The sequence below is a fragment of the Phycodurus eques genome, chromosome 10, assembly GCF_024500275.1.
Source record: "Phycodurus eques isolate BA_2022a chromosome 10, UOR_Pequ_1.1, whole genome shotgun sequence".
Taxonomy (NCBI): Eukaryota; Metazoa; Chordata; class Actinopteri; order Syngnathiformes; family Syngnathidae; genus Phycodurus; species Phycodurus eques.
This window is the reverse complement of record NC_084534.1, coordinates 29,221,726-29,245,703: the sequence shown is the minus strand read 5'-3', so window position 1 is coordinate 29,245,703 and position 23,978 is coordinate 29,221,726. Positions and strand designations below refer to the sequence as shown.

The window sequence follows — 23,978 nt, the reverse complement described above, 5'->3', positions numbered from 1 at the left end:
CCACCTGGTGGTGAGTTAGCTCCGATGGTGGGGGAAGACGGCGGTCCGACGTGGCGGGCCCAGACGTATTGTGAGGGTCTGCTGGAAACGCCTGTCAGAAGGAGTTTCAACTCCCACCTCCGACAGAACTTCGCTCACGTTCCGGGGGAGGCGAGGGACATCGAGTCCGAGTAGACCGTGTTCCGCGCCTCCATTGCCGAGGCGGCCGACCGGAGCTGTGGCCGTAAGGCAATCCCCGGACCGGTTGGTGGACACCAACGGTGAGGGATGCCGTCAAGCTGAAGAAGGAGCGCTATTTTATGGATGTGTGATATTTCAATTTTTCTTTTTTAATAAATCTGCAAACATTTCAATATGGAGTGCTGTGTGTACATTGATGAGGAAAAACATTTACTTCAATGATTTTAGCAAATGGCTGCAATATAAAAAAGAGTGACAAATTTAAGGGGGTCTGAATACTTTCCGTAGCCACTGTATATACAATAAAAAGTCCTGTAAATGGACACATTGGTCCATGTTGTGATCAGATCGGTGCTCGGTTATCGTTTTTTTAAACTTGCTGATCGGTGATCTCCCCCAAAAATCCTGATCGTGTAAAGCCTCATTGTGTTTGGCACGTCACTGCAGTGTGCTCGGACGTTGGCGTAGAAGTGCCGCGCCCCGCTGCCGGCAAGTGTCATTTTCGTCTCTCTGCTCGCCGTCGTGGGTGAAAAGCCGAAGAAAAAGCAATCCAAAATTGCGAAAGACGCGGCAGATGATGTTTGATTGCGCCGGCCTTTCAGCGACGTGTGCGCGTAGCGCCGCTTCCTGGCTTTTTTTTATCAGCGAAAGGTTTTATCCCGAGAGGCCTCGACTTGTTTAGCGGAGCGGGAGTTAAATGCCAAGAAAAGGAGATGAAAGCGTATTGTTTTTATGTGTAAGAATAGAAAGCAGCAGGGGTGCATCAATTCAGAGCCAGGATGACCTCCGCCAAGGCCTGACGGATGACTTTTGAAAATGTCAACTTTAATGACTGCGATTATTTTACACGCGAGCGAGCGATGGCGACGGCCGATGGCAGGGGAAGGTAGCGGCCGCAACATTAGGAACGCCACAAATAACCTCAAACCGGGAGTGGAGATGCGACCGTCTCTCTTTTAAACTTGTGTGTCGTCAGCTAGCTTGGCAGCTCTAGAGGGCCTCGTTGTCAACCGTCACTGCGCACACGTCACGGGGAGAAGGCGGGAGAGAGAGGTCAATTCTTTTAATGTAACGTCAGACGTGACGGCAAGCTTTTGGACGATCTTGGGGCCGTTTAGAGCGCCTCGTTGTTGGCCATGAGTGCACGCACGTCATGGAGCGAGACGGTAGAAGAGCAAGGAAAGCAATTTTTAAAAGTCCAATGTCACAGCCAGCCTTCGGAGCAGGGCTTTGCGCTTGCATGGCCGTTTCCGAGCGCCTCGTTGTCGGCCGTGACATCATGGAGCGAAGGTAGAAAAGACTGTTGGCCGTGGGAGTGCACGCACGTCACGGAGAGGAGGCAGAAGAACATTTTTTTAAAAGTCAAAGGTGACAGGGGCTTTGTGCTGGTTTGCCCCCTTTAGATCGCCTTGTTGTTGGCCATAAGTGCTTGCACATGATAAGAGAGTAGGCGGAAGAGAGAGGTAAAAAAAAAAAAAAGTCCAGTTTTTGGACAGGGGCTTCGTACCGCCGTGGCCGCCTAGAGCGCCTCGTTGTTTTGAGTCGTTACAAAGTGAGTTGTGGGTCTCTCTAGGCCTTTGTCACTTTCTTCGATGTCTTTGCACCCTCCGGCGATGACAGATTTACACTTGTTTGCTTGTAGCCGCATGCTGCTTCACCAAGACTTGATTTTTCTGCTGACCGCCTGCCGTGTAGGTGTGCGCTGGTGTGCGGAAATGTTTCGGATGAGTCACATGTGTGTCTTTTTGTTGTGCTTGTTGTTCCCACCTTGCCTCCGCACTCACTTTGTACCCGACCGACTTGGAGGCTGACATTGAACTGCCCGTGCACGCGCACGCGCACGCCCGCACACGCTACACGGTGTCGGTAGAGGCGGCTGCACTCTGCCAGTTCTTTTTGACAGGAGTTTTATTGAATCAGATATTTGTTTAGGAGTAAAGGTAGGGAGTTCCTTGTTTTGGGTAAGAATTAGAAAGTAGGTTTGGGGTCGGGATATCGATTGGGGATTAGTGTTAGGGGTTGGGATTAGGTTAGATCATGGTTAGGGTTTAGAAATAAGGGTGAGGGTTTATGAGTGAGGGTTAGGATTTGAGGTTTGGGTGAGAGGTGGCGGAGGTTAGAATGCAAGCGGTTGTGTGTTAGAGATTGGGGTTTGGGATAGGGTTGCTGAACAGAGTTAGGGTTACAGTGTTAGGGTTTTAAATTAGGGGGTAGGATTAGGGATCGAGATAGGGTAATCCTAATCCTAAAAACATAAACCCTGCCCTAACTCCTATCCAAATCTAAACCTTTGCCAGGTCAGCATTGCAACGGATTATCTGTTCTCAATTGCTTTACCCAGAGAAACAAAGGTTAGAATAAAGAAACCTCACCAGCTTGGGTTAGGGTTAAGGTTAAAGTAATGTCGCCATTCTGCCTCTGATACGACACTCGACTTCAAGTCCGCCAAAGTAAATTCCCACCAAACAACAAGATGAAAAAGATGGAAAATTCCCGGCGCTGCATGTCAGGTGCTCTACCATTTTTCTAGCATAGCACTGTGATGCAAGTGAGCCCAAAAGTTGGTCGCAATCCCAATCAAATGTTTGACTTGAGTTTCCATTGTTGTCCACCTCCAGATGACTTACAAGGGCGTGAGCTCTCTGGACCCCAGCGCCGACCTGACCACCCAGTGGGGAAAGGTGACCAAGCCCACCAATGAGACTCACCACCTGTTTGTGGCCCTCCACCCGGGCACCACCTATTTCTTCAGCCTCAAAGCCTCCACCAGCAAGGGGGCCGGCCCACCCGTCACCACCCGCATTACCACCAAGATAGCGGGTAAGACCACCGCCGTGCGTCATGACGCCGTTGTAGAGTCGTTTTCGAAAATTCGGCTCCCCAAACCAGTTTGGCTTTGGCACATGGCTAATTTGGTAGACATGTCCGTCATGAGGAGACTCCAAGAAAAAGCCCTGCCTGAAAACAGAGAGGAAGGCAGGCGCCTGGGTTTAAAGTGTCCATTGGATGCTCATTTTGGCTAATTCCAGGAGTCTTTCAAAGTCAGACTTCGACATTTTTGTTTTGTTTTGTGTGTGAAGAATTAAGCCCTTGACCACAGTATCAATGGATAACATGATATTTGGTCGGCATGGCTTTCATGACAGGAGAAAAAGTCTCAAGAAGCGGTGCCGGAAAAGTCAGCCGTTTGGATTCAAAGCGGCCTTTTGAGGCTCAATTTGGCTATTTCCAAATCCTTCAAAGGCAATCTCCTCCTGGATTTTTTTTTTCATTCGGCCGCCAAAGCCACTTTGAAATTTGGTAGACACGTCTGCCGTGAGTTAACCCGCAAAAGGTTGTCAGGAAGCCATGCCTGAAAAGACCCAAGAATGCTGCCATTTCAGTCCGTTTTACGTTGACTTTGGCCATTTCCAGCTGTCGTGCAAAGACAAACTTGAATCTTGAGATTTGTTCTGGTTGCCATCAAATTTGAAGCACGTCTACTAGACAACTGGGTGATGCAAAAAAAAGTTTTTGTCATTGCGCGTGGGTGGAGCATGTTGGTGCACTTTAATGACTTGGCACAAAATATGGAACTGATGACTCAAGTCATTATGCAAGAAACTCCCAACTTCTGCGCATTAAAATCAGAATCAGAATCATCTTTATTTTGCCAAGTATGTCCAAAAAACACACAAGGAATTTTTTTCTCCGGTAGTTGGAGCCGCTCTAGGACGACAATTGACAGAGAACACTTTGGAGACGTAAAGACAGTGACAAAAACAGTCACTGAGCAATAAAGGGTTGCTAGTTATCTGGTAATGCCGGTACATGTTTTCCCCCTCTAGCACTTAGAGCAGTTCGAATGACTAATCTCGCAATAGTCCGGTGCAATGACCATCGCGCCGAGACTTCAACGGGTGTATGCGGTTTAAAGTGACGAGTCAATGTCGATTGTGCAAATGTTGCAGATACTCCACAGTCAATGTGCAAATGGAGCAGATGCTACTCTGGCATGATGTATCAGACATGCAAATAGTGCAGCGTGGCGAGACCACTACAGCGAGTGCACGAGTGATATTGAATTGGCCCCACAGAAATGTGACAACAAACTCAAGACAAAAAAAAAAAGAGCATTTTTAGTAGGTAGATTTTGACTGTGACTTTTTTTCTTGTCCAAATTCTGGGCTGACCTCATCTTGTGATATTGTTTTTTTTATTTGTTATTATTATTATTGCTTTTGTTCATTTCTTTATTTCTGTGTGTTCTCTATCCTGTTCCATTTTTATCTTGACTTTTATTGCGTGATTGTCAGCCACCTCGCAAATGTCAGCGCAATAGAAGCAACGCGGTAAACTTTCTATGCCAGCTGAAGAAGAAGAAAAAAACAAACTCCATTGTGGCGCTTGAAGGCCAACACAAATGGTCAAGGTTTGCTTTGCTCGGCAGGAAATAGGCGCCACATTGTGGCCTCGTGCGTGATCGAGCTCGCAAAGGTTGTCTCTGGGTAAACAAACGTTTTGATTGGCTCATTATGGCCACGTGGCCACTACTTGGGCTCCGTAGCTGCGTCGTCTGCGGTCTGTGGCGGCGCCCTACTTAAGGAAAACACTTCAAATACTAGGATCTTTATTTCACGGCAGTTGACTGTGTTCGCGTGAGACCGTGCCTCGGTCCGCCATTTGGAGACATCTGGGTTAAAACGCTAAGGTGACAGCGATTTAGGGCTTACGCTAATGACGGACTTGCGGCCTGGTACACACATAAAGATCGTTTGTTCCGATGTTGCCCCTTCCCAACCGAGGACGACAAACGCCAGACTGTCTTCGGTTTTATAAGACGATCCCGTGAATTTGTCCCGATAATAAGGTCAGAAATGGGTTGAGGACAACAATCTGAAATATTAAATGTGCTCAATATTCACGACCAAAAATCATCATGTGACTCCCGAGTCGTCACTCTGTGATTCGTGGTGTGAAACGGAATGCAGCCAATCGAAAAGCGACTTCACTTCTGCCGTAAATAAGAACAAAAATGCCTTATTTTGTAGCGGCACGGTGGGCGACTGGTTAGAGCGTCAGCCTCACAGTTCTGAGGACTGAGGTTCAATCCCCGGTGTGTGGAGTTTGCATGTTCTCCCCGTGCCTGCGTGGCTTTTCTCCGCGCGCTCCGCTTTCCTCCCACATTCCAAAAACATGCGTGCTAGGTTGATTGGAGACTCTAAATTGCCCGTAGGTGGGAATGGTTGTTTGTTTCTGTGTGCCCTGCGATTGGCTGGCGACCGGTTCAGGGCGTACCCCGCCTCCTGCCCGATGACGGCTGGGATGGGCTCCGGCACGCCCGCGACCCGCGTGAGGAGAAGCGGCTCAGGAAACGGGTGGATGGACGGGCCTTCTTTTGTATAAACTCAGCAGAGAGCAAAAAGTCTGACGATATCAACGTTGGACAAGAGTCCCGCCTCCGATGTCTTCGGCAACATCAGCGCAACATATTTCTTAGTCTTTTTTCTTGGCTTTTTTTTTTTTAGCTCACCTTTGAACACGCCAGATTCCCGTCTCGGAGGACTGGATTCTAGATTAACGGCGTAACATCGGCGTCTTTATGTGTGTGGTGCTCTGTGTTGAGATTATGGAGCGCACAACACGCAATCTGACCAAAACTGTTATATGCCCCATTTTGTATCTTCATGTGTGTGGTCCGTAACAGATAAACCGTCTTTAAAGATGAGAAAAATACTTGTGCGTGTGTGTGTGTGTGTGTGTACCAGGCCTGAGTGAGTTAGGACTGCGGGGTTAAGCCACATACTGCTACACTCAGTCTAATCACCTTATTGCTCACATGTAGCAGCCTGGGGTTTCACAGCCAACCGACGTAGCTTTAGCAAGACCTTTCCGCGGCCCTCCGGTCGTCCGTCATCCTTTGCGACACGTTGCCAAGGGACAGCAAGCCACAAAAGAAGCAGGGACCAAAATGCTTCTTTTTTCCTACTGACGGCCGGCGACAGCTGGCTTCAAATGTCACGCCGTCGCCCGTCTTGTCGATCTCCCTCGGGAGCGTGAAGATAAAGAGGTTTCAATTAAAGCCGTTGGACCGACGCAGGCTGGGGGTAGGGTGTTAATCACTTAAATGCCACAGCAAATGTTGATGTTTTTGCGACCTTCAAAACCAAAAGTGTTACGAGCCACGGGTCTTCCGTCAGTGTCAGATTAGATTATTAGCGGTTAGCTTTGCAGAATTGTGACGCCCCTGTTGTTGTCTTCGCCCTCAGCCCCCGTGATGCCCGAGTACGAGTCCGAAGCGCCTCTCAACGAGACCGAGTCCACCATTACGGTGCTCCTTAAGCCCGCCAAGTCGCGGGGGGCGCCCATCAGGTAATTCAAAATCAAACCTTTTCTTTTTCTTTTAGTTTTGGAGTCAGGCTAGTGAGATGAGGGGATAGAATTCGAAGATTGCAGTTTGGTTTGAGGGTCAAATGAGTTGGGTTAGGGTCAGCTTAGGTTTCGGGTTTGGTTAGTACTCTTAGGATTAGGGTAGGCAGTTCGTGTGTTGTGATTGATGCTTTGAGTTCAATTGTAGGCTTGGGTTAGGAGTTCTTTTTGGGTTAGGGTTAGGTTATTTTGACAGGAAATGCTCCCAGTCAGTCAAGCGGAGCGCTCAGCCAAGTCACACAGCAACATTTACAGATTTTGGAACCGCATGATAAGGCGCCCCGTCCATTTTGGAGAAAAGGTAAGACTTTGAAGTGCGCCTTATGGTCGTGAAAATACGGTACTGGTTGGTTGTCAAGGGTTACTGTTCAATTCAATACAAGGGCCAGCGTTAGATGTTAGCGTTAGGGCTTGTGCGAGTGGTTAGGATTAGGGGTTTGGTTTTGGGTTGGGTGTGTAGGATTAGGGTTTTATGGTTAAGTGAACAGGGTTAGGGCTTTAGGGTGAGATTGATTGGGTTAGTGTCTTACTATTAAGGGTTAGCTTTACATTAGTAGCGTTGGGTTAGATTAGTAGGGTTAGGGTTGGGATTACGTTAGTAGGGCTAGTGTTATCTCAGAAGCATTGGGATTTTAGGATATGGTTAAATTAGGTGGGTTAGGTTTAGATTAGTAGCATGAGGGTTATTTTAGTAAGGTTACAGATTAGGACGAGGTGATTGGGGCTGCCTTTGGGGGGAGTTCAATTGAGGGTCGTAGGGTTCGCGTTAGGTTGGTTGGTTGTTTTTTTTATTCACACACATCTAATAACTCAACCCATTTTCACCAGCGTGTTGTTTTATTTTAATGAATGGATGACCTTAACATTGAATCCATTGAGTGGTGACGGGGAATCGTTATCCCGAAGGGGCGTCAGCAGGGAGCTCTTCAGTTCACTCACTTTGAAAGGCCAACGCACAAGCTCATTTGCAACTTTGCCCAGTACTCATCTTGTAGTTTTTCTGACTTATTTGTGTAAATCCCACTCGCTAACCCTCCTGGTTTACCTGAAATACCATTTGGAGTCTTTGTAACGTGGAGGAGACCTGCGCTCTAATTACTCAGATAAATTCCAGCAAAGACAGAAGGGGTGCGGGCGCGGCGCCGCTCATTTCCTTTCATTTGATTTTCCCAGCTTTGATTTAGTCGGGGAGGCAACCACGCTCCCCGGCGGAGGTAGCGCAGGGGCTTTGAAAACGGATCTTTCAGCAACAAAAGAGCAAAAGCGAAGAAGGCCGACCCGCCTCATGTTCTGGTCATCAGCAATTTACGTCTTAATGAAAGCGGGCCGGACGGGATCGGTCTACGCAAACGCACATTTGCCTAATTGCTCGTAATGCGTGATGGCTTTGCGAGGGAGGTAATTGCGGAGGGACGCCTCTTAAGAGCCCTCAGCCAATCGGGAGGCAGCAAAGTGGGGGATGTGCATACATCTCGCAAAAGCAGACATTTAGGGATAAAGATGTGTACGATGTGATTCACTGCAATGCGATTTGATCGAAGTCTCTCCTATTATCATGTAACGTCGTTAAGTGACTCAGTTTCAAATGCACGGCAATTACGGAAAGATAAGATTCACTCCATTCGTAATTTGATTCTACTAGATGCAGTCCGATTACGATATGATGCGACTCACTTCATTTATGATTTACTTCAATTAACTTCACTCCCGTGATGTTCCGAGAAGACGGAATGGATTTTTGATTTGATTCAAATGCGGAACGTCGTGTGACCAAAACCGGAAAACGGGATAGCTGACTTCCTGTGTATGCTAAGCTAAGGCGCACGCCTAGGGTTGATGATACGATTGTTTGAAGCCGACCTTGCTAAAATTGTGTTTTCTTTATGGTTGGTGCCCTCGGACAAAAGTGAAATACACGAATAGCATTTATTCACACAAATATGACATGATGTATATAAACAGGAAGGAAGCCTAAACATCGAATATTTTCGTCTTCGGTGGCCATGTGGTGTTAAAAAGAACATTGTAAACATTTAAAGTTCCCACAGCGACTTTGTCACGGCTCCCTTTGCCGTTCACCCGAAGCGTGGAGGAAGCGCTTTCGACCCGTTTTGCCGCATGCGGACGTAGGTCGCGCGCATACCGCATTAGATCCACTCCGATTACGATTAGATACAATTCCCTCCATTCACTGTGATTACGAGCGGACGTGATTGACTTCAATTACGCTGGGATACGAGTCAGGGTTGCGATTCACTCCCTTTGCAATTCCCAGCAATTTGAATACGATGCAATTCCCTCCATGATTTGGTACGAGGGGTTCACTCCCATCCAGATTTGATATGATGTACAACGGAATACGATTCATTTCAAGTTTCATACAATACAATTCTCTCCGATTAGGACGCCATGATTGATTTCAGTTATGATTTGATTCGATTGATTACGATTCAAACGGATTACGGAGTGACAAAATAGGAGTCATTCCAGTTATCGTGTGATAATGTGAACATTTAATAACCCGATACGATTCATTAATTCCGACCTAATGTCCGACCTTACTCTAATTACCATACAACACGATTCACTGTGAAATGACATTCATTTGAATTACGATACAATTCAATGATTAACTTCAGTTGCAATTCGATACGTTTTGATTCTTTGATTCTTCTTCAATTCACTCTAATCCCAACGCAACGCGATATGACGTGTTCCCCTTACGTATGACGCTTCACATAATTTGATCAGTAGAATAATACTGTGATGCAATTCACTCCGATTAAGACGCGATACAGTACGCCTTGCAGGAGGTAACTACATCCATCCGTCCATCCATTTTCAACACCGCTTATCCCGGTTAGGGCCGCGGGGCGCCGGAGCCTATCCCAGCGGACTTCGGGCGAAAGGCGGACTACGCCCTCAACCGGTCGCCAGTCTGTCGAAGGGCACATGTAGACACGGGCGACCATTCGCACTCACATTCGCACCGTCACTGAGTGGGAACTGATCCCACGCTGCCCGCACCAAAGTCAGGCGAGTGCACCGCTACACCATCAGTTACGGAGGTAACTACCATGAAATAAAATAATAGTTTGGAGTGAAAATGTTATTGAAGTAAAACTCTTGCTTTTGATTGGATTGGATTTCAGTGAAAGTGAACAGAACAGGTTTGAACTGGAAAGCACCATTTTCAATTGAACTCATGAACTGAATGTCGCAGTTGTTTCACTTTTTTTCAGTGCAAAATACTTGATCTGTGGTGACATTGTTGAAAAGTGACGTAATCCCCTTGGGTGTGATGTGCTTAGTTCCTACCAGCTGGTGGTCAAGGAGGAGCGCAAGTCCAAGTCCCGTCGGGCCGCCTCCGAGAAGCCCGAGTGCTTCGCCGCGCCCTTCAGCTTCCGCAACGCCTCCGCCTCCAACTCGCCGTACTACATGGCGGCCGAGCTGCCGCCTTCCAATCTGCCGGCGGCCCAGCCGTTCACGGTGGGCGACAACAAGAGCTACGGAGGCTTCTCCAACCCGCCGCTGTCCCCCGCCAAGAGCTACAGCATCTACTTCCAGGCCCTCAGCAAAGCCAATGGGGTAGGTCCTGTCTGCAATGTACTCGGCGGCCACTTTCTTAAGCACGTGTGCGCGCTCGAGGGCCGACATCAAACCGAGATGGCAGACTTCTTGTTTCTTTTCAGCCATGGCTTCTGGGGACCTTATGGTGGGTCTACTCATGATGAGCATGTCTACCAAATGTCATCATGCTCAATTAAACTGCATTTTTGGTTTTCTTTTTTTTTTTCGTAAATCAGGTTGGGTGTAGTGGAGCAAATTAGGCATAAGATGTCGGTTTCAAACGGCAATGACCGACCGACTTCCTGTGTCCTTTGGGCCATGGCTTCTCGAGACTTTTTTGTGGGTCTACTCATGATGAACCAAATCTCATCATGATTTCGAGGGCTGCATTTTCTGAACTTTCCAGGAGGTGCAAACCAGGAATGGTTGGGAGCACAAACGCATAAGGAAGTTACTTGGGAATAAAAGCAGACAGCTGACTCTGTATTCAATATAAAACAGCCCTAACAGAACATACTAGAGTGAGGAAAGTAGAAGCGGGCGCACCAAGTGTGCCGCTGCTATCCATCACCCTCCTTCGTTGCCATTTTTGCATCATTAATGATTTCCTCTATAGATTTTTTAAAAATGATTATTATTTGGGGGGGCTGTTGCAAATAGAAGACGATCGTCTCGTCCACGTTCTCCTTTTCAACACCATAAGTGCTGCAATAAATACAACTGTGAGCTGACTGGATGAATCTGTGCGCAAACGTGCCTTCATGGCTGAAGTCCATTTTGAACAAAGTCAAATGTATCCAAGCTACTAATTTCACTCGGTATTGTCTAAAAAATGATCCGGACTGTCAATCTTGAGGCGACAAAATGCCAGAGGGCTCCCGCAGACTGAGGGAAGAGGCGGAGTTTTACCACACTTCTCGGACTATTGAAACATTCAGGAGAGTGAATACATTTGTTATCAAGGTAGTTTCACAGTCAATTGGTTAATAACACATAAAAGTATCACATTGATGCGGGGACGGAACAATAGTATCGATTTGTGGAAAACTATGACATTGACCATATATGGACATGGGAGGTTTCTGCGTCAATATCATTTACATACAGAAGGTACATTCGGAGCAAAGTTATTATGCTACATCGGAGGTGCATAGACATGAACTCTGATGCAACGTTGCACATTATTGGTGCTACATACATTGAATGTCATATAAATACGGTGTACGTATGGCGAATGACAGGTGCATAAATGAAAATGTAAGATTGAAATGTGACCCCAACGCTGTCTCTGCTGTCTTTCGGTTGCAGGAAACCAAAATCAACTGCGTGTGCTTGGCTAACAAAGGTACGAGCGTCCTTCCACGTCTTGTTTTTTTGCTTTTGTTTTTGTTTTGTTCCTGTTGTTCACAAAAAGGCTGCGGTGCTAATGCTAGTAATGCTAGCGTAGCATGTGCACTTGTGTCCAAAAGTATTTGGATGCTGACGTTCATCAAATTTGCACCTCTTGATGCCTTCACAATCCAAACAATTGAGTGACATTCATCAACTCCACACTTGAGTGACGCCAAAGGGTTTTTTTGAAAGAACATTTTCTTATATTTACTGTGTATTAAAGGTATTAAAAAACAATTATACTGTTTAATTTGTTCAATTTTTATGTCACTGGAAAATTGAGCTATTCTCCTTGTCATTCCAGAATGCTAATTGTCAACATTTTGTGAGCTTTGGTTTCAACGTACATTTTCACGGCTTTCAAACTAGGATTAGCCTTTCGAGACTGGATTTCAAATTAAGGTTTCAAGACAGGGTTAGAGGTTCAGGCAAAATTAAGGGTTTCAAATTACAGTTTCAAAGTTGGGTTTAAAGCAGGGGTTGTGTTTTAGATTGCTTTCAAATTAAGGTTTCAAGGTAAGGTTTTGAATTAGGGTTTCAAACTAGGCCTCAGGGTTTCAAATTAGGCCTTTAAAACAAGGTTGGAGTTTTAAACAAAATTTGGGGTTGCAAATTACAGGTTTTAAACTCATATTACATGACAGCATGAGGGTTTCAAGCCTGGATTAAGGTTTCAAACATAGGTTAGGGTTTCAAGCCAAAGTGAGGATTTCAAATCAGGGTTCCAAGTCGGGCTGCGGAGTTAGTCGAATTTGAATCGTGGTCGCGGTTTTGGCCGCCACGATTTGATGAGCCTGATCGTCGCTGATTTGTTGACATTTAAAATGCGGGCACGGCTGCACGTGAAAAGCGCTTCGTTTGCAGCGGTGCCCGCAACCTAGTCAGCCAGCCACCAGGGGGCGAACGGCACCGACGTCAAACTAAAAGCCTCAAAATGGCATTGATGTTCAACGTGGTAATAAAGGAAGCTTTTATTTCGAAGTTGGCCCTCAACACGTTGGCGGAGAGGCGGCGTGTCGCAGTAACAAAACGCCAGAAGTAAACGGAGAGCGAAATCACAACCGTCGAGTTCTTTGTAGTTTGCAGTTTGCGACCGTGCGCGACTGACCAACCGGTCAAGCGGAACAACGGAGAGACGTGCCAGTCCTCGACAATTCACGACAGTCATTGACGACGGGGATTTTCAAATGGGAAGTCGGTGCTTACTTCGTTTTATGCATTGACTGTATTTGCTTCCATGAAATTGCAATTTGTGATTGCACTCTGTAACGGCGTATTTATTCAGTGAGCCCTTGCTAAAGAAGAATTTTTGGGAGTACATTTATTTGTTATTATTAGCTATCATTTATTCTTATTTCAAGTTTCATTTTGCGGTTCCATATGGTTTGTTAAAAAGTCGTGCAATCAAAATAAAGACTTTTCCCTAACACGAGGAATAATTGGGATTCATAATGGTGATTACAATATTGATCAAAATAACCGTGATTATTATTTTGGCCATAATCATGGAGCCCTAGTTCCAAGTCATGGTTAAAGTTTCGAGTTAGAGTTGAAAATGAAGGCTTAGGGTTTCAAGTCATGATTTCAAAATTGGAGTCCAAGCCAGGCTTAGCGTTTCAAACAAGGGGCAGGGTTGCAAATGAGCGTTGCAAGCCAAGGTTAAGGTTTTAAGGTCACATTGAGGTTGTACTATTTGAAATCCATAACGACGAATGAAGGCAAAAAACAACATTGGAACAAGTCTTGTCCAAATACTTTTGGCCACAGGTGGACATTGTGCTTCTCAGGTGCTAATTCAAACACGCACACACCGATCTCTCCGCCCGCCCGCCCGCCCACCTGGATCAACCCTATCCTGCATGATTTGATGACTCAGCGTTATTTTACTCTCCTTGCACCACCTGCTCCGACCTGTCAATCAAACACGATTTTGTTGTTTCTTGTCTTTGTGTGTGTGTGTGTGTGTGTGTTACGTTCAACTTTGTGGCTGGCTGTGCAATGCATCACATTGTGCAACTCTTCAAATGAAAAATGATGACGGTGGTGACGACGATGAAGCTGACTGATGATTACGACAAAGATGACGATAACGATGATGACGACCACAGTAACGACAACAATGATGATGATGATGACAGTGATGATGAGGAAAACGATGAGAAAAATGACAGCGACGGAGCTGATTAGAGATGATGTCGATAACGATGTCGATGATGACGTCAATGACACCGATTAGAATCGGGTTACAAGCCCCAACCGAAGAAAAAAATAAATGCTCCATATAAACGCCTTGTAGAACCCATAACGTAATACATTTGCCCTTTTAAAAATGTAACGGGCCCATAACGTAATAAAAGTCTTGCACCTATAATGTCCACTACCTTTGGAGATCGTTTGAAATCCTGAGGAGCAGCACACAGGACGAGTAGACATCAAGTTAAATAGGGAAAATCCATGCAGAGCGAGAGACAGACACAGACAGAGAGACTATACATTTTCACACTTATATCTAAAAATAAAACATTCAATAGAGTGATATTAGTATATTATTCCGTTATGGGCTCAGTTGTTACATTTACGAAGAATTTTTTTTTTTTTTTTTTTTTTTTTACCAGGCCAATAACATAGTAACCGGCCAATAGCGTAATAGGCTATTACATAATTGGGGAAATTTTTCACCAAGGACCCCCTCAATATCCTTCCACCATGTGTACCCTTAAATGACGGACGGTGGTTCTCAAACCCAATCTAAAACGGCAGACTTGCGATGTCTTTCGGGGCTTGGCTTCTTGAGACTTTTTTGTGGGTCAAAGTTTGTGATGCTAAGTCAAACTGGCTTCACGTGCAAAATTTTCAACAACAATTCCAGGAGGCTAAGATCCCCAAAAATGACGGCTAAAACGTTATCTTCAAACCAAAATAGCAGATGTCTTTTTGTAGTTTTTGTAGCATGGCTTCAAGAGATTTTTCGTGGGTCTTCTCATGATTGATATTTCTACCAGATTTTATGTTGCCAAGTCAAACTAGCTTCGAGGGCTGAATTTTCACGAACAAATGACGGAGGGGGCTAATCATCACATTTTGCGACTTTCGTATTTATAGTTGTATAGTCTGCCTTCGTGAGGCGTTCAATGTCGAGGTTACCATTGGCGTTTATGTTCAATTTGATGGTGTAGCAACGAGCCACAAAGTTTTATTCGATTCCCCCCCCCCACCATCTTGTCCTTGTTCATGCTTTTTCCTTCAATGAATGTGTTTTCCAAGCCTCCATCGGCACCCGACGCACCTTTTGGCCTTTCTCTTCCTTCTCCACGTTTGTTGATCTCAATGTTGTCCAATGCGCCTTTTTTCTTAGACGATTTTTCTTCTTTCTTCCTCTTTCCTTTTTTTGTTTGTTTGTGTTGTTTTTTTCTTTCTCCCCCCTCTCACGCTCGCCGGCGGTGGGACGTGCGGCCCCGGTGGTCCTTAGTGGTGATAGGTAGGGGACAAATAACCACGCCGTACATTCTAGTCATCCCAAGCGAAGGTGATTATTGCTTTACAGGCAGAGTATTTGCTTCCCGTATCATCACACAATCACCGTCGTCGTCAACACATGAAAAAACCCCCAAAAAACCCTGACTCATGTTTGACAAACCCCCTCGCACCCACCTGGCACCCCTCCTCCCTCATCTTCATGACCTCATCGTTGATTTTGACTTGGTTTCGTGCACGTGTGCTGTTTCCCGGCCGTGGCCGTCATGCTGTATTTGTGTGCTTGTCGACGGAAAGCCGTTTGAGCTTCGGTGCCATACGCCGTGCTTTTATGCCATTGCGGTAGGCCAATGAAAAATGTGCAGCTGACCACAAATGGCCCCTGGGCGGACTTTGGACACCCCTGGACCAGGGTGCTGAATTGTCTTACTAATGAGGACAAAGAGTACACTAGTATATGGAGCTGAAGCTGGATATCAAGGATCTAGACTGGTGCAGAAAATGCTCAAATGGGGTTTCCATACTTGTCTGCTTTCAGTGTGGCTGGCTGTATTATTTTTTTAAAAATCTAATCTTTGTATTGCATATGTGAATGCACACGCACGTCACGAATGACTCCAAATACACTATCGCAGAATATGATTGACTCTAATTACGATGTAATGTGATGTGAGTCGGTCCAATTACAAATTGATACAATTTACTCCAATTACGATAAGTCAGTTTGATTGCAAATATGCAAAATGATTCACTTGTGATGAAAAATCTTATTATCCAATTGGATTTCAATGTTCTGATATGAAAAAATACAATCCACTCCGATTTAAGTTGATAGGATTGACTCTACTGCAAGTGTGATACAATATGATTCTCTCCATTTATGATGCAATTGCCGCCAATTACGATTGGGTTTGATTCATTCCCACAACGATACGATACGAGTGCAATTTCCACAAGATATGATTCACTCCATTTACAAATTGGTCAAATTCCCACTATTGACAATGTGACACAATAAGATTCACAGCAATAACGATCCGATACGATTGACGACAATTACGATTGGATTCGATTCACTCCCACAATGATACGAGTCACATTTCCAAATTGATGCTATTCACACCGCTGACAAAATGCGATAAAACAAAATAACGTTACATAATAGAATTGATGCCAATTATGACTGAATTTGACTTGTTCCCACAACGATACAAAACAATTCTGATTTCAATGCGGTACGATTGACTCCACTTAGGATGCAATGCCGTATGATTCATTTGGATTCTAAAAACATGAGTCACTGAAATTGTAATGCAATACGATATAATTCATTCCCATTCTTCAAGGTGTATATATAAATAGTTATTAAAGTTACTATTCTATCATGATATGATTCACTCCAATTACGATGTGACACAACTCACTTCAAAACGATTTGATTTGAGTCACTCAATTCATGGAACTGGATTCACTCCAGTTTTTATGCAATACTATTTTATTCGATAAGATTCCAATGTGATGCGATTCAATCCAATTACAAAGTGATACGATTCACTCTGATTCTAATGTGATGATATACTCCAATGATAGTGTGGAACAATAGGATTCACTTCAATTCCAATTTCAGTACTATATTGCGATCCCAATGTGATTCGATTCACTCCAATTACCATCTGAAAGAACTCACTTCAATACAATTTCATTGGGGTCACTCAACTCATATTATATTAGCAGATTCAATCGTTCAGATTCCAATGTGGCACGATATACTCCAATGTGATACAATTGGATTGACTCCAATTACGATGCAAAACGATATCATTTATTGTGATTCTGATTTGACAGGATTCACTTCAATTACAATGTGATATGATTCGCTACAAATACTATGCAACTGAAATGGATTCAGTCCGATTATCATGCGACCAGTGACCCGAAAGGGACCGGTTACACGCCAATTTGGCATTTGTCTGTTGTTAGTGGAGAAATCAATAGGGTTCTCGCTGCAGTTAATGACGCTAGCACTGCTCACTCGTAATTGGAAATGACTGGTTGTAGATTTTTCATGAAAGAAAAGTACGTGTGTGTGTGTGAGTGAATGTGTGTGTCTGAGTGCGTGTGAGATGTCACTTTCAATGCACATTTCCATTAGAGGCGAGGTTGCCCGTAATTTTTGCGGTCGGAGGCGCTGATGCAATAAGGTGCCGGCGGTTATGTGAGCCGTCGTGACGAAAATACAAGACGAGTCAAAGAGCCGAGACATCCGAAGCATCGCTGAAGCTCCATCTGTGTCAAATGCACACAAACAAAACCTGGACATTAAGACAAAACGCAGGACAAAGTGAAAATGACGACGCGTACGATACCATTGTCATAAAATTCACCGAAATGACGATACCATGTGATTCGCTATATTTAGAATGCGATATGATGGATACAACAAGATTAACCCAAAACATGATACGATACGATTTACTTCAGCACCGATGTGAAATAATTCACTCCAACTATCATGTAATATTCACTCCAATTGCAATACGATTTACTCCAATTACGAGGTGAAAGGATTCACTCCAGTTACAATGTGACACAATTGACTCTAATTATGATGTGAAAAGATTCACTCCAGTTCCAAATATGATTCACTCCATTTCCAAAGTAAACTGATTCACTCCAATTACAAGGGAAAATGATTCAGACCAATTACAGTATGATTGATTCCAAATACTGTATAATGTAAACACATTACGATTCACTCCATTGATTCCTCCAATAGCAATGCACTATATATTCCTATTATGAGGTCAAATAACCCACTCCGATTACAATATGATTCACTCCAATTATGATGAAAAATGATTCACACCAATTTCAATGTAAAATAATTGACTACAATTCCCATCACAAGGCAATGTGATTCACTTACCATTATACAGTACGATTCACTCCAATTATAAAACCATACAAGTCACTTCACAAATCATTTAATACAATATGATTCACTCCAATTATAATGCAATATGACTCACTGTAATAAAGATATAATACGATATGATTCACTCCATGTACGATATGATACATGATTCACTCCAATTATCGTATAATACAATATGATTCACTCCGATTACAACATGATTCACGCTAGTTAAGATACATAGTGATTTACTCTAAATACGGTGTCATATGATTCACTCCATAGACAATAAAATACAATTCACTCCTATTATGATCCATTACGATTCACTCCAACTACAGTGCGATAGGATTGACTGTAATTACGATGCGATACGATACAACCCAATTACAATATGATTCATAGTTCGATTCATCCGATCACAGAGTGATATGATTCACTCCAATTACAATACGATACAATTCACTCCAATTACGATAACGTGCCTAATAACATTATTGCTCAAGTCATTTTTGAATATTTTCAGAATAGAAGCAAAAAAACAACAAATTCAACAAGTAAGAAGAGTCCAGTTGCCTTGATTCAGAATCATCTTTATTTGCCAAGTATGTCCAAAACACACAAGGAATTTGTCTCCGGTAGTTGCAGCCGCTCTAGTACGACAACAGACGGTCAATTGACAGAGAACGCTTTGGAGACATAAAGACATTGACAAGAAACAATTGTGCAAAAAGATGCAGAGTCCTCTAGCACTTCGAGCAGTTCCAATGACTGATATTGCAATAGTCCGGCGCAATGACCGTCGTGCAAAGGGCGCCGAGACTTCAAGGAGCGGATGCGGTTTAGAGCGACGGGTAGTGCGATCATCTGGATTGAACATTTGCAGATGACCATGGCCTAGAGGACTGACAATCCACTCGCATCTTTTAAAAAAAAAAAAAAAAATTAAAGCACAATTTTTAGCAAGCATTTTAGTATTTGTATCAATATTGTGACAGTAAGTTAAAAATAACGGGTAATTTTGCTATTAGGGTAACGTTACAATACGATTCACTCCAATTACGATGCAATAGGGTTGACAAATTATCCATTCAATATCTGTACCGCTTATCCTCACAAGGGAGCCTATCCCTCATTATATTTAGTATTAATGCGATGCGATTCATTTGTGTAACAGACGTTTTGGAACTTTACTAAAGCTACAATTCACGCTCACACAGCCGACTCACAAAGACGGACGAAAGACTCACCAACTATTCGGTGCTTACAAATGCATACACGCGCACGATACATGTCGGAATCCTTGAAGTACACACACGCGAGCATGCACGCACACACACACACACGGAGCATCGTTCAGATCGGTAATCCTGTTAAACACACTCAGTCATGCTAACGCTAATCCATACAGGAGGCACCCCCCACGCCCATGTAAAATAAACACACAGCATTTCACTTGTATAACACACACACACACACTTGAGTTGCATTAAATTGGAAGCAATTTATGTATGTACAGTCAACATATGTTTGAATAAATACTCAATAATATATGACCCGTTGTGTTTATACAGGCATTCTTCTGGCGGGATATTACAAACATGTTCAGCATAGTCAACAAACGCACGCACGCACGCACGCACGCACGCACACACACACACACACACTCACTCACACGCACTCGCGTCAAATAAAGATGCACCTAATATCTCATTCGAGGCCAGTGCGAGAAGAATCAATCTTGTGTGTTTGGATGAGATTAACTTTTTAATATCTGCGGTTTTAGGTTTAATTCCCCTCGGATCGCTTCATCATGCAGTCTGAGAGAGCGGGATAAACAAAGAGAGGGGAAAATAAAAAGAAAAGTCCGCAAATGTATAAAAATAAATATACGCAGGAACAACACCTACACTCCGGATGATGAATACAACGCTTGTGGTTGTTGTCGTGGTTACAGATGCAAAAACACTATTAAGTCATGCGTTCATGTTTTTACTCGGTACAATCTATCATGTATTCAGAATGTAGACATATATGAAATATTATTATGAAATTATTTTAAAAACCAAATTCTTTTTCGTCATAAATAATAGATAACAATAAACTAGAACAAAAAGTCCAGCCAAAGCCGAAGTTGTCACCGTGCTAACAGCTACAGTAGCATGCTAACAGCTATTATGCTAACGACCTGCGTGTACTCCTCGTGTAGAGTGCGTTCTGAAACATCCCGCGCCTCAATTGACGGGTGCCGAAGCCCCGAATGGTAACATGCTAACAGTTGCTATGCTAACATGTCGCAAGATAGCAACCTGAGTACAAAACGAGCTAAGGCAGGAGGATGAGGATGTGAAATCTTGTCCTTCAGTGGGGTAGTATATCTAATGAGAATTGGCAAATGCTAACATGCTAACAGAGGGCCTGCTAATGTAAAGAAAAACAGCTAACATGACACTAAAAAAGTGACAAGACATGTTGATAAGGATTTGACACCTTGCCCTTTGTCACATGAAACTAGATAAAATGCTAACATGCTAACCTTTGTGATGCGAAGATTATATGAGTTGCTATGCTAACAAAGCAACAGAAAGCAACCTGAGAACCAAAAGTGCTAAATCAGAATCAATTAGGATTTGACGTCTTTTTAGTGATGACATCAACCAATCGTCAACCCTCCTGCCCGGCGCAACGTAACGCTACGGCGGTTGTGTTTGTTCTTCGTTTTTGTTATCTCACGTGTGATCACGCGAGATTTCTGTCTTTGAGGACTGGATTCTAGATCAGTGGTGGAACAGAATCCTTATGTGTGTGGTGTTCTGTGTTGAGATTATCAGCGCACACCACACACAGTAATAACAATCCTAATAATCCTAATAATGAATTTGACATATAGCTCCTTTCAAGGGACTGAAAGATGCTTTACATTTGCACGTATTATTCATTCGCTCCACAGTCACACCCTAGTGGTGATAAGCTACTTATGTAAATGGGCACTCTAAATTAAGTTCAATTAGGATTTGACATATTGTCCTGTAGCCGGTTACACTTTCTAATTAGAATGGATAAAATGCTATCATGCTAACCATTGCTATGCGAACATATAGCAAAATATCAACTCCAGTGGTCCAATGAAGTGGTTAGCAGATGCTCTCCTTCCACCGCCTGACGCGTTGAACTGCCCAACGCGGTCAAGTGTGGACAAATGGAGGTCGGGCGCTAATGTGTCAGCTCGCGCTCGCAGCGGCGGACGCCTGCGGGGAGGATGATGAAACTACACGACATGATGAAACTACAGGGGCACGACGGGGCGCGATGATGGCGTTTTGATGAAGCTCTCGCCGCGATTAGGCGGGCAGGGACCACACGGAAGTGCGGGAACTCACCGCGGGCGCTCCCGTAATGACAAACGCGCGGCTCGACGGGCCGAAGTCAGCCGCTCGTCACGTCTTGCCGTTACCAGCAAAACATAAATGAATAAAACAGTATAGAAAAAAGCAAAAATCAAATACAACAGCAAAAAGGACGCACAAAAGCCAAATTCGTATACACAACAGTAACTCCACAACAACAAAATCTACACACACCTAGGCTTTACACCATCAGGATTTTTGGGGCCGATCACCGATCAGCGAGTTTAAAAAAACGCTAACCGATCACAAGATGGCGGAATTTAGAGTCTTCAATTAACCAACCGTGCATGTTTTTGGGATGTGGGAGGAAACCGGAGTACCCGGAGAAAAGCCACCCAGGCACGGGAGAACATGCAAACTCCACACGGGCGGGGCCAGGATTCGAACACCGGTCCTCAGAATTGCGAGGCACATGTGCTAACCAGTCGGCCGGGTCACCCGCACCGAACCTCGACAGCATGATTCGACGGAACGGCGGCATGTTTCCGTCCGACCGTTAGCGCTAGCACTAGCCAGATGCCCACCCGGGCGGATGCCCCGTTTGCCCCGTTTGCCCTCCGCCCCGCCCCCTCGCACGCCATTGACAACATGTTTCTTTTTAAATGTTGTTGTTGGAGGATGATTTTTAGAAATAGAAAAGGGTTCAGAGAAATCATTATTTTCTAGTTGTTCTGATTGAGTTTGCAGCGTTCCCGAACTCAGGGTCACGGGGCCACACGGGTTGCTTTTTATCGCGCCGCCAATGTCATCAAACGCTTTAAGGCATTCGATTGATTTGGACAGCAGTAAAAATGCGGAAAGCTTTTCCGTTCTTTCCATTTATGCCGACATCTATTTTCCATCTCGCTTTTCCCGCTCGCGGTCGCTCGGAAACTGGAGTCCATTTACCGCTCCGGGGGAAATTGCCTGTCAATCACAAATCTCGGTTGTGCCGTTTATCTTGAGTCAAAAGTTTAGAAACACCTCCTCATCCAATAACATGAGCAAGCGGCCTGACGTTGATGACACGGCGCATACGCAGCATGTCAAACCGGCCTGAAGCCGCCCATTTGTAGAGCAATGGGAGATGTCCCGTTCCTTGAGACTTTTTCGTGGATCTACTGATGATAGACAGATGATAGATTAAATTTCATGTCGCTAAGCGCAACTGGCTTTGGGGGCTGAATTTTCAAAACCATTCCAAAGAACCCCTGGAATTGGCCAAAATGACCCGAGTATGTGTGCTCCAAACAAAAATGGCAGACTTCCTGCGTGTTTCTTGAATCCTTTTTGTGGGTCTACTCGTGATAATCATGTTTGCTGAATTTCATGGCGCAAAGTTAAACTGGCTTTGGAGCGGAATTGTCAAAACAAAAAATGTAAAATGTCCGCTTGCTAGCCAAAATGGAAGACTTTGGGCATGACTCCTTGGGACTTTTTTGTAGGTCGACTCATGATACACTTCTCGCAAATTTCATGTTGCTGAATGCAAGTCGTGTTGCATGACGTTCACCTCCCTGCGTGCTTTCATACGAATGTGTTGGACAGCATCTTCTCCACCATGCGTGTTTGACGTTTATGTGTGAGCCACCTGACTTTTTATTCCCCCCCCCCTGACTGTGTGTGCGTGCGCGTGTGTGTGCGTGTTTCCCGCATAGGCGCCTCCACCCAGGACTCGGACGCCGTGGAGCCGGAAAAACCCGTGGACGGCACGGTGAAGTTGGCGGGCGTGATCACCGGCATCCTCATGTTCATCGTCATCTTCCTCGGCCTCGTGCTCACCTTCAAGCGCAGGTTGGTCCGCCTCCACACACGGAAAAAAAACAAAAACAAATATATATATATCTATATATATATATAGATATATATATATAGATATATATACTGTATATAACACAATTGAATTGAATTCATGCAAATGTACATTTTTTTAATATTCAAATGATCTACTGCGCAGTTTGAACGATGACACGGCCCTTAAATACAGGAAAATCAAAATGACTTAACTCATGAATCAAAATGTACGGCCCCTCCGACCGCCACTCGACATCCAAGCGCGTTCGTTCGTAGGAAACGCGGGTTGAGTGTCTCGCCCGGCGACGCCACGACGACGGCGACGGCGACACGCGCGCGGGATACGAACCGCCGACCGTCCGGTCGCAGGGCGTCCGCTCACCCTCTGCACTACGCCGCCATTGCACAGAAGTCTGATAGATAAAAATAAAAGTGAAATCAAAGCACCTCAAATCAATTTCGGAATATATCAAAATGGGTGAGCACATTTGTTTTTTTCTTTTCTCGCCTGCCTCTCTTTTTCTTCTTTCTTTTCTCTGCCACAAAATAAAATGCCACAAATGAAGTCAACATATTTTCTTTGTAAATGATTCGTCTCGAGAACAATGTGTCATACTTATTCAGTATAGAATATCAGCGAAAGATTTCCTAAAACGTGACGGATTTTATTTGATCAAAATGCCACGCACATAGCTTATATTCAAGGAATTGTCTTGATCTTTACCTAAATTAAAAGAAAACGACAGGCTGTTTTTTTTTCAAATGTATGAAAATGATATGCTAAGGATAAAAAAGCCATGGATTAGTTTATGGCAAGGTATTCTGTCAAATTTGATGTATTACATTTAAGGTGAATTAAG

The 23,978-nt window shown here is 44.3% G+C and overlaps 1 protein-coding gene across 10 annotated transcripts in view; it reads left to right on the top strand.

Annotated features, from left to right (window-relative positions):
• ptprt (protein tyrosine phosphatase receptor type T) overlaps window positions 1-23,978 on the top strand; it is a 138,434-nt gene that overhangs the window by 60,295 nt on the left and 54,161 nt on the right. For 6 of the 10 annotated variants that reach the window (XM_061688120.1, XM_061688116.1, XM_061688124.1 and 3 more), the window contains exons 12-17: window positions 2,799-3,000; window positions 6,429-6,531; window positions 9,900-10,176; window positions 11,467-11,503; window positions 15,020-15,076; window positions 22,983-23,118. In XM_061688120.1, coding sequence (XP_061544104.1) covers window positions 2,799-3,000; window positions 6,429-6,531; window positions 9,900-10,176; window positions 11,467-11,503; window positions 15,020-15,076; window positions 22,983-23,118 — 812 coding nt within the window. The remainder of the gene's footprint in view (window positions 1-2,798; window positions 3,001-6,428; window positions 6,532-9,899; window positions 10,177-11,466; window positions 11,504-15,019; window positions 15,077-22,982; window positions 23,119-23,978) is intronic. The other 4 variants (XM_061688123.1, XM_061688122.1, XM_061688121.1 and 1 more) reach the window with 2 other exon arrangements.